The following is a 15,023-nucleotide window of genomic DNA, read 5'->3' as shown; positions in this document are numbered from 1 at the left end:
AACTGGGAAGAGGGAGGGAACGTGTTCTGCAGGTTCTCTTTATTAATAACACATTTTTTACAAATACAAAAGCATAAAACAAGGTTTGTGTCATCATCGCACCCCATTCCAGCAAATCCTGCTTTGTGGCTCAGGGGATGAAGCACAGCCTGTTGCGAATAAATGGGCAGAAAGAGCATGCTGCCTCTACTCCTCGGCTCCCCGGTCTGCAAGGGTGACTAGGTAGTCAGCCAGGGCTTCACGGATAGGGCCAGCCTGCTGTTGTGCAGTGCCAGAGCCCCCAACAGTGGCGGAGGGCTCACCCTCATCTGTATCCCTGCGCCGTGTGCGCTCACGCTGACATGCCCGGTCAGCGCGCTGTGCCTCCTCTGCCCAGGATTCCAGGAATACCTCCCCTCTGGTCTCACAGATGTTGTGTAGGACACATGCGGCACTGATGAGTCGTGGCAGGTTCTCTTTGTCCACCTCGAGGCGCGCGCTGAGAGCCCGCCAACGTGCCTTGAGGCGGCAAAAGGCGGACTCGACCGCCATACGGCACCTGCTCAGGCATTGGTTGAAATGCTCCTTCCGACGGTCCAGCTGGCCCTCATAAGGCTTCATCAGCCAGGGCAGGAAGGGGTAAGCTGGGTTACCGATGATGAGGGGGGGGATGACAACATCGCCAATGACACAATCAGGGAGCCCGGAGGCATAGCGCCCACTCTCCATCAGGTTGGGGAGAGGGGAGTTTCGGAAGACACGGGCATCGTGGGCACTGCCTGCCCAGCCGGCATAGATGTGGGTGAAACGGCCTCGATGGTCAACGACGCCTTGCAGGATGACCGAGTAGTAGCCCTTGCGGTTGATGAATGCCTGACCACCCTGGGGTGGGCAGACAATTGGGATGTGGGTACTGTCCATGGCCCCTACACAGTTAGGGAAGCCAATGCATCGGAAGCCAGCTACCACTTCCTGTGGGTTGATGAGGCGGATGAAGCGATTCGCCAGGACATCCTGGATGACCAGGCAAACCTCCCGGACAGCCTCTCCAGCTGTGGACCTGCCGACACCGAACTGGTTGGCAATGTAGCGGAGACTGCCAGGAGTGGCCAGCTTCAATACAGCAATGGCCACCCGCTTCTCTGGACTGAGGGTTGGCCGCATGACAATGTCCTGGCGTGCAATGTGGGGGGCCACTTGGGCGGCAATGTCCATGAAGGTGTCCCGTCGCATGCGGAAGGTCTGGAGCCACAGTTCGTCATCCCAGGTGCCAAGGACAACCCGCTCCCACCAGTCAGTGCTGCTGGGGTGTGCCCAGACCTTGCGCTCAACAGTGTGGAGGTGGTCCCAGAGCACCCCGGCATTCATGGCATCTAGCAGGGCCTCATCGTCATCCTCCAGGAGGAATCTGGACACACAGTCATGGATGCTTGGCGGGCAGGGGTGCAGAGGCAGGACACACGGCTCAGTACGCATTGGCAAAAGGACACGTTCCAGGGCTTCCCGCTGCCGTGTCAGGGTCAGCAGCCCATGTGTGATGTACCGTATCCTACGGCGAGAGTCACGCAGGGCAATCAGCAGGACCCGACGCAGCTCTTGGGTCTCCCTGCTTGTGCGCGGGAAGTGAGGAGCCATGGTGCTGGTGCAGGAAGGCATGAACGCACAGCGAGATGACAGCAGGCCAAGAAGCAGGGAGGGCTGGAAGCACTGGGGTACTCACTAAGAAGTGTACCTGCTCCTCTACCAGCAGTTGTGTGAGGCCACTGCTCCCTCTGGACTACGGGCTCAAATTACCAGGACATCACCAGCAAACGTCACCTGGTGAATGCCCATTGTCCTTCACCAGCCACAGCTGGGCACAGCCCTCTACCTCACTGCAGGGGCTGCTGGATCGGCCGGGGGGTCCTGACCACGTTGGCCCTGTGACTCTGGGTGCTCGGAAGGCCTCGGAGCCCCCACCTGCAAGAAGGCCGGTGGTCGGCAGCTGGCTCCCCACAGGGATGGAGGCATCAGCCACGGTGCGGGAGCCTGGTGTGCCTGGCCCAGGCCTGCACAGGCCCCCAGCCGCGGGGTGACCCAGGCGGAGCCCGGGCCGGCTCACCCAGCGGGCCGCAGTGCTCCCTGCCGCCTGGCCAGTGTCACTGCCCGGCGCCGGCGCCGGCCCCGCTAGGCCCCATGACGCTGTCACTTTAAGCAGGCTGCGTAACGCGCTTCAAGCTGCACCGGGTTGGAACGTGTGTCCGCGCCGGCAGCGCCCACGGCCGGGGCGGGCAGTGAGAAGTGCCCCGCACTCCGCGCCGGACGCGATCGCGGGAGAACGGGTATCGCGTCATCACCCCGCGTCCGAGGCCGTTAATCGTCATCTGTGCGAGCCGGGAGGGCGGACTGGCGCGCGGCGAGGCGGGCGCGTTCGGAGGGGCGTGGCCTGCGGGCTGGGCGTCCCGGGCGCTGCGAGCAGCATGAATGAGGCCGAGGGGCTGCGGCAGCGCCGCCCGCTCCGCCCGCAGGTCGTTACCGAGGACAGCGCGGCCCAGGCCGCCAAGGATGGCAGGTGGGTGGTGGGCCCCGGCCTCCTGCTGCCGCCTCCGCTTGGGAATTGCGGGTGTGTGAGGAGCAGGGAAATACGGTGACGGCCACTTCTGCAGCGGCAGCCTGGGGAGGGGGGCACAAGGGGCCTGCTGGGCCTGCCAGGCTCCCTCGTGCCTGTCCCTCGTTACTTCCTGCTCCAGCTTCCTGATTAGACCTCTTGTTTCTTTGAAAAGCAAGGTGCATCTCATCCCGGCGGGTGTTTGTGTAGAGGGAAAAGTGCGAAGCCTCCCCCTCTCCCCTGCAACAGCTCTCTCCAACACTGGCATTTTTGAATAGCCTGGAAATTTTGTGGCTGTGTCCTGCTCCCCAGGAGGGAGGGTGACAGTTGTTACAGTGTTGCCACCTGTTCCTTTGTCCTCCTTTATCCCACAAGGTGATCATGGGGCTAAATTAGAGGGCTTTTCCATCTGTTGACTCCTATGTGAAATCGTATGCAATATGAACTTTCATTTCTACCCAGGAGAACTTTTACAGCCTTTTCTCCAATGCCTGATGAAGGGTGTTTGTGCCCGAAACCTTGCAATCATTGGCGACGCGTAGGGGGTGGACACAGGTGCATGTGCACCCCCTGAGGTGGGCTGTGCGCCCCTTAGAAGCTCCAGCCATGAAACCGGCAGTACTGCTGGAAGTGCACTTCTGGTTTTGCCGTTGGCTTGGCGATTGGTGGCTGGGGGACACCCCCTTCATCAGCCATCTGGTGCTCCCTCCAGACTCGGGAGGCACCAGTCGCCCATTCTTGCTATTAAAGAATTTTTTTTGCAAATATCTTGTTGGTCTAATAAAAGATATCACTTCTGTCCAGGAGCCCTGATTGCCGCTTCGTCTTGAAGCATGTAAGTGTGTCATTACCTAGTATGGAGCTGGGAGTTAAAAGGAGTGACGCTGCAATGCCTTCAGTGTTCTCTCTCTCTTTTGACTGTGTTCAGCACTTTACCCACTGCTGCATGATGTAGCTAAGGCAAGTCGTAGCAGACCTTTGCAGCCACCTCTTTCCCCTTGATCTGTCTTCTTTGCTGCTGGGTGTCTCTGTTCCTTTTCAACCAAGATAAGCAGTGTCTTGCTGTGCTGCTTGCTGGAGATCTTTATCCTCCAGGTGAGCAGTTCTGGCAGTCTAATCCTGTGAGGATGCCTTCTTGCTCATCACTTAGTTACTGTCTATTCCCTTGGTATCCAGAGCTGCTTGTGTCCTTTCTGTTCTTTCTAAATTAAGGTCCTAGCAGGTGATTGGCCATAGTGCCTTTAGCTCAGGGGCGAGCAATTATTTCAGGCAGAGGGCCGCTTACTGAGTTTTGGCAAGCCATCAAGAGCCGTATGACAGGCAGCCAGGGACAAGTAAATGTTAATTTTCTAAATTTTTTAGGGGCCCCACAGGCCAGATAGAATGGCCTGGCAGGCTGCATCCGGCCTATGGGCTGCATTTTGCCCACCCCTGCTTTAGCTGCTGTAGCTTGAGGAGCGGAAATATAGGCCTTACTGGGTCCTGCAGGTGGATGTGAAGTTTCAGGTCACCTTTGCACCCTCTGTCTCTGTCAGTACTCCTGTGCAATCAGAAAGCTTAGCTGGGGCCAGGTATGTGAACTTTACTCTAGAAAGCAAGATTTAAATAAGATTTAAGGTTTTGGCAACTGAGCTCTAACCCCCTCTGCTCTCTTTCTTTTCTTTGGGCTGTCTTTAGTGTCACGAAGAAGTTTGGGTTACAGTTCTTAGCTTGGAGTATTTTTCAAATAGTAGTTTTAGAAGACACTGAGCATTTATTTTCTGCATCAGAGTCTTTTCACTCTCTGCAGCTACAGAGGGAAAAGTGTCAGGAGGCGGCAGCTTTATATCACTGCCTTGCTTTTTCTTGCCAAGCTTTCAGTTCTAGTACTGTGGGTAAGGAGGCTGGGTTTGGTTTAGGTGCCCTGGGGAAGTTGGCATTGAAGCAGAGGGGGCTACATGTGGTAGTGTCTGCAGGACAACTGGTACCCGAAGGACACAAGGCAGGTACTCCCTGAACCACTCTGTTCAGCTTGTATCATGAGTAGGGGTCTACTTAAATTGCAGATTTTGTGGAAATCGTGAAATCTGAGATTATCTGCGAAATCAGCAACAAAAAAAACGTAATAAAAATAAGATGCTGGCTCCCCAGTGGGAGCCAGTGGTCCTTGCTGGCACTGCAGCCCAGAGTCACAGCCTGCCTGGGAAGGGAAAGTACTGGCTGGTGGGGTGGCATGAAGGGCAACAGAAAAGTTGGCTACTACTCCCTCATCCTTCCTCTGCCTGCCCCAGCACCTCTCTGCCAATTGGTGCTGTGGGGTAGGGCCACATGAAGGGCAGCCAGCAGTTTAGATGATGGCCACCCCTTTGTCCCTCCTTTCCCTGGGACCTGTCTGCTAATCAGCCCTGAAGGGCGAGGCTTTGTGCTGCGACCAACCCATGGAAATGGGTAAGTCTAACCACAACTTAAGTAGCCCTCTGATTATCAGAGATGGCTGCTATAATGCCATTGAGCACATGGTGCAGCTGGTGTTGAGGACACTATCATAATATCCCAAATTACTGAGGGGCAGAGAGGAGCTGATGCTAGTGCCCAGGTCATTGGAGGGGAGGAATTGCCCCAGGAGCCTGGGGGTTCTGGTGAACTGCAATACAGAGGAGTACTGAAGAATCATCATCCAGGGGGTTGGTCACCATGGATAGCACCTCGCGTGCAGAAGAACAATGAAGGACTAGTTCTTGCAGCATCCAGCCAAACCAGTTGGCCCATCTGCTGCCATCTTGGAGTAGCCTTGTGCTAGGCAGTAGATATATATTTGGCATGGTTCAACACTGCCATGAGGGGTAGACTACTTAGCTGTCACCTTGGCATAACCCAGTATCCTGGAATGCCTTGCTGCGTGCTCCACCATTTTGACTGACTGGGCACTGTACAGTACGTTCATAGGTTAGCCAGGGGCAGCTGTTCACATTAATAGCAATAGATATCTTTGGTTTATCAGGGGATTGGGCTTACTATACTGCTATGAAAGAAACTTTATGGGGTTCATGCTCTGAGACTTGTGGGTGCTCATATACCAGTGGGGGCCAACCAACACTACTTCTGTTTCAGATCTCTGTTGAAGAGACAGCATAGTTAATCTCAGTGGTTACCCTGAGGACTGGCATTAGCAGTGTGTTTGTGTATAACTGCTTTGTAATCATAGGGGCGTTTGTACACTGCATATTTCTCTCCTATTTGATGGTGGCCCATAAAGGACAGCACCTTGGAAGGGGTCCAGGGATTTGTATATGCCATAACCAGACACTGCTTTTAGTGGCTGCTTTGATGCTGCAAAGAGAATGGGTATTTGCCAATGACTGTTTTAGACCATGACTAAAAGCCTCAGTAGCTGCCTTTCTAGTTCAAGACATGGTGTTCTAAACATCTATAGGTATTTTTTTCCCTCTAAGCCCTTTCCTTGTATTTTGGACTTTGTTACAGTCAAAGTGTATGTGCGTAATAAATAAACACATTCATATTGAGAGAGGTGGTGATATTCAGGGTGGACCTGTAGAAAAGGAAAAGTGTATTTTTCTTTTTGTCTAGAGCATGAGCATTTTCAAAATCAGTTCATTTCTGGATTTGAGAGACCTGTCATTGCCACATCAGAGGTACTATCCTGGGAGTCCAGTGTAAGTTACTTGAAGCTGTGAACTTTTTCTTTGGACCTTGTGGAGAAGCCCCTTGGGTATTATCTTTGAAAACAAATGAGTTCTGGCTAACTTCCAAGGATTCTTATGCTTGTGCTCTTTTTATTCAAGAGCAAAGAAGTCTTTGGCAAGCTATTAGCAGATGGAATGCCTTAATTCAGGGCTGTCCAACTTCTAAGTGGCTGGGGGTCACATCCTGTATGGGCAGTGGGCTCCCACAGGCTGTGCACCATTGCCACGGTGTCTGTGTGACTCTGCTCAGTGTGCGCATCTTTACCTCCACAGTTTCATGCCAGCTATCAGTCAAAGCTTAGCTTTCCGGGGAGGGATGGTAAGAAATTGTTTTGTTTTGTTTTGTTTTTGTTTTCTTAAACAAAATTTTATGCAATAAGAGGAAGCCTTAAAATATTGAGGTTGTGTTTTAAATGTAATCCTAATTTTTGTGTGTGTGTGTGTGTGTGTGTTTGTCGCAGTACATACAGCAGTAAGGTATTTCGTGTGACCTTCATGACATTGGCTGTGACCCTAATTATTCCCTTGCTTGGAGCAATTCTTCTGCTGGAGTGTCCCATAGATCCTCAACCTCTAAGGTGAGCTGTGCTTCATATTTAAATGAATTATGTTGAATTGTAATGTTTAGTACACACTTTTAAAATGGTGAACATGGTTTATTTTACTTTGGAAAGTTATTCTAATTTGAAAGAGGACACCAGGGGGGAATCCTAGCTTCAGAAGTTGCTGCTTCTTTTTTGCCTGCTGAATCTGTTGTTTCTCTGTTACCTGACATCACTTTGTGTCTACACAGCTTGTCTGGGTCATCATTTGAAGGAGTTGTAAGACTGGCTTTCTTCATCACTGTAGATATCTACCTCCTAATGTCCAAGTTCTCAGTAAGATTTGCAGTTCAGGCCTTTATATCTTTGTCTCCAGTGTGGCAACCAAACGTAGTTCTGGCTGACTCTTCTCTCCAGGGTTCCCAAACAAGTGTGTAGGAGCTCCGTGTTGGGTGGGAAATGTCCTGGTGAATCAGCAGCCTGACAAGATGTGACTTGTGTAAGGACTCTGGGAAAGTGAAACACTGCCTTTTCCAATCACTGTGTGTAGTCAGGTTGCCTAGGGCTCCCAGCCTTTGGGAGGATGTGAGAAACATACCATTTAGATATATGAATGGAAGGGGCCTTGTTTTGATTAGATAAATATTTAACAGGGTGGTGAAAGGGAAATGATAAATATTGCTCTTGCATTCACACAGACTGTTAACATGACATAGTAGTGTTGATTGCCTCTTGGTAATAAGCTATTACACATTTCTGCCAATATACAGAATTTAATGCTAAACTTCACACTTTGTTTTGCAGCAGTAAAACATATTTAAATGCAGATTTCTGAAGTACTGGTACAGAAATACAGCACTGTTTTTAAAACGCACTCTGCTGTGGAGTCCTAGTCAAACTCCAGCTTAAGGTAACTGCACTCAGCTTATGTTCACCATTTCATTGACAGCTAGATAAATTAGTCTTTGCTCCCAAAGTCAGTGTTTAATGTGGCTGTGTGCCCTTACCCAACTTCCATATCCAGCTCCATTTTGCTGCTGGATGAATTGATCCTTTCAGGGACCAGCTACATGAGACGCTTAATGTGTAGTAAACTAATCTACTGCAGATTAGTGCGTTGCAGCAAAAACCATGCTGATGCACAGCAGAATTAGTCTACTGCACATTAAGCATTACAAAAAGGCTGTGTGCCTTTGCTACTGTGCATTTTCTATAGTACCCCGTATTAGAGATACTAAAATTAATGTGCCGTAGCAACAGCGCATTAATACACGTGTAGATGTGCCCTCAGTGTATGAAGTCGTCTTAAACTATTTAAATTGCTATTTTAAGGCAGGCAGCCTAAATAATGAAGGAACTTACAGATATTTTGGTCCCTAGTTGAAGGATTTCTTATCCTAGTAAAGCACTGGAGGTGAGATGTACCAGTAGCCCTTCTATCTTTTTTTAAATTTTCTTGCTAAATTCATATGAGTTCCTAAATTTTTAGTTCTCCAAATCATACGAAGACCATCTGTGTATGTAGATCTGGAGTACAGGCCCTGATTAGTGTGTTTTAAGCAACCCATACAAAGAAAACTGCACAAATTTCCCAGCAAATGGGTTGCCTAGAAAATGAGACATGAAAATAATTTCTATTGTACAAAGCCCATAAGATGGTGTTAGTGTTTGGCATTTTCAAGGCAACATCCTGGATTCCACATTGAGGTTAGTCTTGTGTAGACCTGTGGTTCTCAAACAGGGTATTGCAAGAGCCAGCCAGAAGTATTGCAACACTAGCACCACTGCTGCTGTAGCAGGATGAAACTGTCTTTTATGCCTCTGTTTTCTTGAGGCATGCTGGAGATGACCTGAGAAGCAGCTGCAGCAAAAAGAGGCACCTGTTTGCATTACATTATACAGGCAGGTATGCCATTTCTGCTGTAGCTCTTCTTAGTTTGGCAATGATGTGCCTCCTGAAAACAGTGTATAGCGCAGTACTACCCAGTAGCTGTCGAATTTATCTCTAGGCTGGTGTCACCATAGGGTGGAACTGCTCTGTGTGCCTCTGTATTCTGGAAGCATGGTAGAGCACATGCACCTGCCACAGCTGCTTCTTGACTTGGCTCTGCAGGAGGTGTTGGTGTAGTTCTGCCTGTCTGTGGTGGCAGTGGCATGAATGAAATATAATGATCAAATCAATTAATAACATACAATATAAAGATTATCGTTATATTAATAGTAATATTCAAAATACTTATCCTAGTTTATAAATAGGCTCCTGCTAAGTTTTGAAAAGTTTTGGAGGGGAATGTTGAGTCTAAAAGGTTGAAAACCACTGGTTCTTACTGTATATAGATTATGTAGGCACCTGCACACATCACGGGGTTTAATCCTTATTAAATTAAATAGGTTTATAACATTTAAATTTGTTTATTGTGGAGCATTGCATCGGTGTTTCCATGCAGTAGATTTTCTAACTAATTAAGCAGTCCCCAGCTGGCGTCGCCTATAATGCCTATAACTTTATCAATTTGTGCCTGATTCAGATGAAAAATGCAGGGATGATAGCCCCTTTGGGAGGCATGAAGCTTGCCAAGTTTCAAGGAGGTAGGTGCAGGGGTTTCGGGGAAACTGCACCTCAAACTGTTCAAAGCAAAACTCATATCACTTGCCGGCACTGGCAGCCTGCTGTCATCCCACATGCAGATCTGGGGGCCCACGCTCCCTGGGAAGGCTGTGGGGCTGTGCTGGGCTCTTCCTGGGGGGCGTGGGCCCCCTGGATCTGTGTGCGGGATGACAGCATGCTGCCACTGCTGGCTGGGGCCAGCACCAGCACCCGAGTCTGCCTAGCGCAGCCCTTGCTGAGCGCTGGGAAGAACCCAGTGCTGGCACTGGCCCCAGCTGGCAGTGGCAGCCTGCTGTCATCCTGCATGGAGATCCGGGGCCCACGTCCCCTGGGAAGGCTGCGTGTATGTGCCAGACTCCTCCCAGAGGGTGTGGGTCCTTGGATCTGTGTGTGGGAAGACAGCATGCTGCCGCTGCTGGTTGGGGCCGGGGCCAGCACCAGCACCAGTCTTCCCAGCACCTGGCATGGGCTGCACCCACTGCTGGTCCCAGCCGGCATCAGCAGCCTGGTGTCATCTGTATCATCCAGGGACCTGCACCCCCTGGGAAAAGCTGGGGGAAGCGATCAGGGAGCTGGGGAATCCAATTGGGAACTGGGGGAATGTTCAGGGACCTGAACATTCCCCTACTGCCTGGTTCAATTCCCCAGCTCTCTGTTCGCTTCCCCCGGTTCTCTGATCATTTCCCCAGCTCTTCCTGGAGGGGGTGTGGGCCTGCAGATCTGCGCACTGGATTTCAGCAGGCTGCTGCTGCAGTTTCAGTTTCACCTCCTGCACTCCCTATGCATCGTCACTTTTTTGCACAGCCCTAGTTTTAATGTCTTGGTAGCACAAGATAGTTATATATATTCATCTAAGGTGATGATAATTTGTTCATATTTTATACTGTATTCCTCTGGTCAGTTGTCGTGTTCTCTGGAGCTTGCAAGCTGTGAATAAGCATTCAAGCTTTTCTGGCTTTTGGAACTGAAGCACAAGAAATTTCAACATGTTAATTATCTGTATCTGTTGTACTGAGATGAACTGATTAGTGAAGGTGACCTTGATCCTGCAAACACAGTTGGATATGCATGCTTTACACCAGGCACATGAGTGATTCCACTGTAGTCAAATGGTTAAGAGTTTGCTGGGTCAGGGCTGCATGTCATACCTGACTGGTATTTACAGGGAGATAGCAACATTTCCACAAGGAACACTTTTGCCACAAGGGAGGCCTTTTGCATGGAATGTATGAATGAACATGATGGGAATTTTACATGTTCTGTGTGCAGCTTTTTGGTATGTATTTGCATTGTACACATTGGTCAGATTGAGGAATCTAGTTGTGCGCTCCTTACCTGTGAATCCTGAGAGACTGAACTTGCGTTTGCTGGAGCATTTGTCCCAGTAATTAAGGCTGTTTCAGGGGCAATGATTAAGGTGCACTTAGGATCTGATCTTGTTCTCTTTGAAATGAAAAGGAAATTTTTACCGTGGGCAGCCTTAGAACCTTAATTCTTAACATTAGTGTTTAGGTCACACTGTGGTTTAGCCAACGTGAACACAGATGTTTATTCAGGTAAGTTCTTGCTTGTTTGAGTCTCATATGAAATTGTTACATTTGTTACTTGGATGGTGCTGTATTTGTGTGAGACTTCATTCTAGTTCTCTGTTCCAGTGCTTTCAGGTTGTCTAATGAACTAATGCACGTTGTAACACGATATCAAATGTTACACACTTAAATACCCATAAAAATTGGCACAACATTTAATTCTCTCACGGGTTTCCCATTATATGGCAGTTAGAAAGGACTTGGTGTTTATTGCTTTTTAAAGACTTTCTTCCAGTTTTATGTAGCTGCCAAGTTTGGACCTGATCTAAAAATGACTGTAAACTTGTTGAGGACCAACGTGCAACTGTCAAGCTAGAGAAAATCATTGGGCCAGCACAAACATTAACACACACAAATTTAAGAAAAAAAGCATAACTCTACAGTGCTGACATTGGAACATTTAGTCTAGCACAGTGGTCTTCAACCTTTTTTCATTTGTGGATCCCTTTGGAAATTTTGAGTGGAGCTGTGGACCCCTTTGAATTGTAAGTGTGTGTATTCACATACTTTTGATTGATCATAGTCATTTTTCATGGACCCCTAGGAGTCTGCAGACCACAGGTTGAAAACCATTGGTCTAGCACGTTTCACAAGGAAGATGAAATGAGATTGCATCAGTGAGTTCCTGGTGATTCAGACCTGATGTGGAAATCTTTGGTACTCTCTCATAACTGGAGCGCATTTGGAGGAAAAAACCAAAACTTCTCCTGTCTTACCAACATCAGAGAGTGGTTGGGTGGTAAGTTGGGCAATATTGCAGTTTGCTGACTAGATAGCAGGTGTGACTGCTGGTTTCCAGGCACAAGGCATGTTTCCAGAGATAACAAGTATAGTAGAAAAATTACTCAACTGGTTGCTCAAGAGTGTTTTACACTTTTCACATATTCTATGGGAAACTTATGAGATGTACGTTTTGTTTCTGCAGCTTCAAAGAACCTCCCCTTCTGACTGGTGTGCTGGAGCCAAATATTAAGTTACGACAAGCAGAAAGGTTGTTTGAGAATCAGATCATTGGACCAGAATCCATTGTTAATATTGGTGGTAAGCACTGTTGAAACCATAGGAATTTATTGTGGCTTTTTTTTCTCATTAAGAGGCTAATTGAGAAATAGATCTCTCTTCTCCAAAACTGTGGAGGCTTCTCTGGGCAGAATCCAGTTTTACTTTATGAACCCAGAAGTTAGTTTTTTTGGCCACTTCTGTAATCTGTGTAATCCTACTTGCTGTGCAGTGTGGGGACTCTGATGTTTTAGTCCAAAGTATCCTAATGATCAGGGCACTTGCCCAGGAAGCAGCAGCCTCATGGTCTAGGCCCCCTTCTTGCAGGCAGGATTCAAACCCATATTTCTCTGACTTCCCAGAACAGGGCTAAGGCCGCAAGTTGCATGTTACCCAGTTCCTTCTCCAGCCATCCTCATGAAAGCTGACCATTTTTCATTTAATAGTTACTGAATAAAAGGGGTGGAGAGCAGTGAGGGGGATTGTCACATTGGAGCAAGGATCCAGGCTAGAAGTTGGGGTTCCATCCCTTCCAGAGAGTATCCATCTCTCTGAACTTGCTCTCTTCCTCCTTGTCTGGCTTATCACCCTGTCCTTGTGGTCCAAGGGATTGGTTTCAAAGGGAGGGCTGGAATAGGGCTTGGATAATGGCTGATCTGTGGCCTGGTGGCTAGAGCACTCTGGGAAGTCAGGGTGATGCTGTTCTTCCTCCTCCTGTGTCTAACAACCACGAGTTGTGGGTATAATTTTGTGACTGACACTTGCCCAGTGTAACTCTCATAAAGCAGCATCCATCCCCAGCCAGAATGCAACCTGCTGCCCCTGTTCAGAGGCCATATGAACAATGAAGCGTATATACACCATGTAGAATAGACTTGTACTGTAAGTACCTTGAGTGTCAGTTACACAGCTTAAAAGCAGCCATTTAGGACAGAATCCTATTTTACTGTATGTGCCTGTGTGTCTTTATGATTGTTCCTTACTTCAGCATGGTAGCTCCTTATCAGGAGGGTTAGACTTGAGTGGAGCTATGTGCACCATGCCCATTTGCTAGGAGAATGCCTCTAGGGAGAGATGGATCTTACAATATGTCCGGATGGGGGCAAAGTTTGGGCTTTAATACTTAAATTTGTCCTTGAACATTTTAACATTGAAAGCAAATAGAGTGTGCTGGAGCTGGGGTGTTCTAGCTTAGACAGTTTCTCCAGAGCCTCCTTTAAAACAAGAATTGCTCAATAACAACATGTTTCATTCACTTCTTGCTGTATTTCCTAATAAACTAATTAGATATTTTAAATCCATACCTTTCTTTAACCTGTTAAAGAAGCACCCAGCAATTCACAACAAAACTCCTTCATTTCCCAATATCTGCTATAGCTGCTTGACTACAGACTTTTTCTGTTGAAGTGTTGAGTTGCATAAGGCTGCTGTTTTTTTTCCTTCTGCCCAGACCAGCTCTCAGTTTGTTTCTCTATGCGGTACTTTCATCCAGGTCAGACAATTTATAACTTCATGCAACTCAACCATCTTCCATTTGCTGCTTTTAGACCTATAGAAATTTTCAGAGAGAGGCTTAAGTTCATAACCTCATATTAAAACTAGTTTGTCCCATTGCTTTCACATCACTTGGCAAAAAAATTGGTTTAGCAACACTGACCTGGGGGAGCTCCAGCTGGATTAACACCCCTTAGAACTGAAGCAATCTTTCCACAGAATGGGTACAGTGTAGGCAGTAGGAATATAACCAGCCCACTGTGCTTCAGGCCTGGAGGAATCCGCTCTAGCGAGAGAGGCTGTCAGCTCTACCCTTTTTGTTGAGACTTGTAAAGAGGAATAGGGGTGGCATATCTGTCTCAGTTGTGAGGAAATCTGGTTGTTGAAGTGAGGTGCCATTAGATGGTGATAGATACCCTCTTGATACTCCATCCCTCTCCTTTTTAGAAGTCCAATTAATGATGTGAGTTATTTGCTCTGTCCCTTCCTCTGCAGTTAGGGTAGAAGAATAAATGGGAAGATGGTTATCTTCAACTGAATTTGTTTTTTAAATGCTTGGGTTTGCAGACTTGGTGCTCTGTGTCACCATTTGGCATTTATCACTTGCAAAAAAGCTGCTGTATATTTTGCAACCCTGCTAATTATATTCATTGTTTTTGCAGATGTGCTGTTTACTGGGACAGCTGATGGAAAGATTTTAAAAATTGAAGATGGGGAAATACAGACACTAGCACAACTTGGCCATGGTCCTTGCAGTAAGTAAATAATATTTCCTGAGCTCAGTATGCTTTTGTCAAGCCCTTGAAAATCCCTGGGTTCAATTTTGCAATGCAAAATTGCAAAAAAAGCTTGCATTTGATCTTGGTGCTCTCATGCAAGTGCTTCCTTCATATGTTTTGAAAGCACAGTGCCCATTTGCAGAAGCTGAACTTCAGAAGACAGCAGTGCATCTGGTAAACAAAGACACAACATTCAGTGCTCAATATTTCCTTGGTTTGACATGCTAAATTGTAACTGCTGTATGCTTTGTGGAGTCCAGTGAAATACCAATATATTAAACTCAACTTCAAAACAAAGCTAGCAGCAAGGCGGGTGTATGCACAACTTATCATCTTTCTTGGTGCCATTAGGTGCTGCTAATGTGAGTAGAGTTGTTTTAAGAGCTAAAATTTTGGCTAAGAATTAGAGATGTGGGGACCTGTTTTACACCATGATGCCACTGCCTCAGTACTGTATAGCTGTGGAGGCCAACTTTTTTGGCAGGTGTGCCAGGAGCTAAGACCCACACCCTCTCCAAGTGTCACTCTGATCCCCTTCCACTGTCCAATTGACTGCTCTGCTTTTTTGTTCCCTGCCTGATTTACCACTGTTTCTTGCCTTCATCCCTGCAGGCCACACACAGAGATGGCATGTTCCATGTGTAGCACACGTGTCATGAGTTGGCTGCCCCTGGTATATGGGGTGTTGCTTGACAGGACTGTTGCTGTACACATGTGCTCTGTTATACTTCTGTGGTGGTGGATGTAGCCAGTGACAGCACAG

At 47.9% G+C, this 15,023-nt stretch overlaps 2 protein-coding genes across 2 annotated transcripts in view; one reads left to right on the top strand and one right to left on the bottom strand.

The window, feature by feature from the left end:
- Positions 1 to 22: 22 nt before the first annotated feature.
- On the bottom strand, positions 23 to 2,293 carry LOC109296671. Its single transcript, XM_019516160.1, has 2 exons — positions 1,690 to 2,293; positions 23 to 1,633 (listed from the first exon to the last, which is right to left on the bottom strand). Exon 2 carries the CDS (start codon positions 1,612 to 1,614, stop codon positions 187 to 189), a length of 1,428 nt encoding a protein of 475 aa, XP_019371705.1. The 5' UTR covers positions 1,615 to 1,633; positions 1,690 to 2,293; the 3' UTR covers positions 23 to 186.
- A 114-nt stretch (positions 2,294 to 2,407) lies between these two features.
- The window catches only part of APMAP (adipocyte plasma membrane associated protein), a 27,854-nt gene continuing 15,238 nt past the window's right edge, over positions 2,408 to 15,023 (top strand). The window contains exons 1-4 of the mRNA XM_019516157.1: positions 2,408 to 2,530; positions 6,711 to 6,827; positions 11,914 to 12,029; positions 14,144 to 14,236. Of these exons, the coding sequence (XP_019371702.1) occupies positions 2,439 to 2,530; positions 6,711 to 6,827; positions 11,914 to 12,029; positions 14,144 to 14,236 (418 nt within the window). The 5' untranslated portion in view covers positions 2,408 to 2,438. The remainder of the gene's footprint in view (positions 2,531 to 6,710; positions 6,828 to 11,913; positions 12,030 to 14,143; positions 14,237 to 15,023) is intronic.

Source organism: Gavialis gangeticus, unplaced genomic scaffold (genome assembly GCF_001723915.1).
Source record: "Gavialis gangeticus isolate Ggan-Ray unplaced genomic scaffold, GavGan_comp1, whole genome shotgun sequence".
Classification (NCBI taxonomy): Eukaryota; Metazoa; Chordata; order Crocodylia; family Gavialidae; genus Gavialis; species Gavialis gangeticus.
The sequence above is the reverse complement of the archived record's forward strand: the minus strand, read 5'-3'. Positions and strand labels throughout refer to the sequence as shown.

Bases quoted from the DNA above. Each gene is read 5' to 3' on its own strand.
- LOC109296671 (XM_019516160.1), bottom strand. From the start codon at position 1,614: ATGGCTCCTCACTTCCCGCGCACAAGCAGGGAGACCCAAGAGCTGCGT.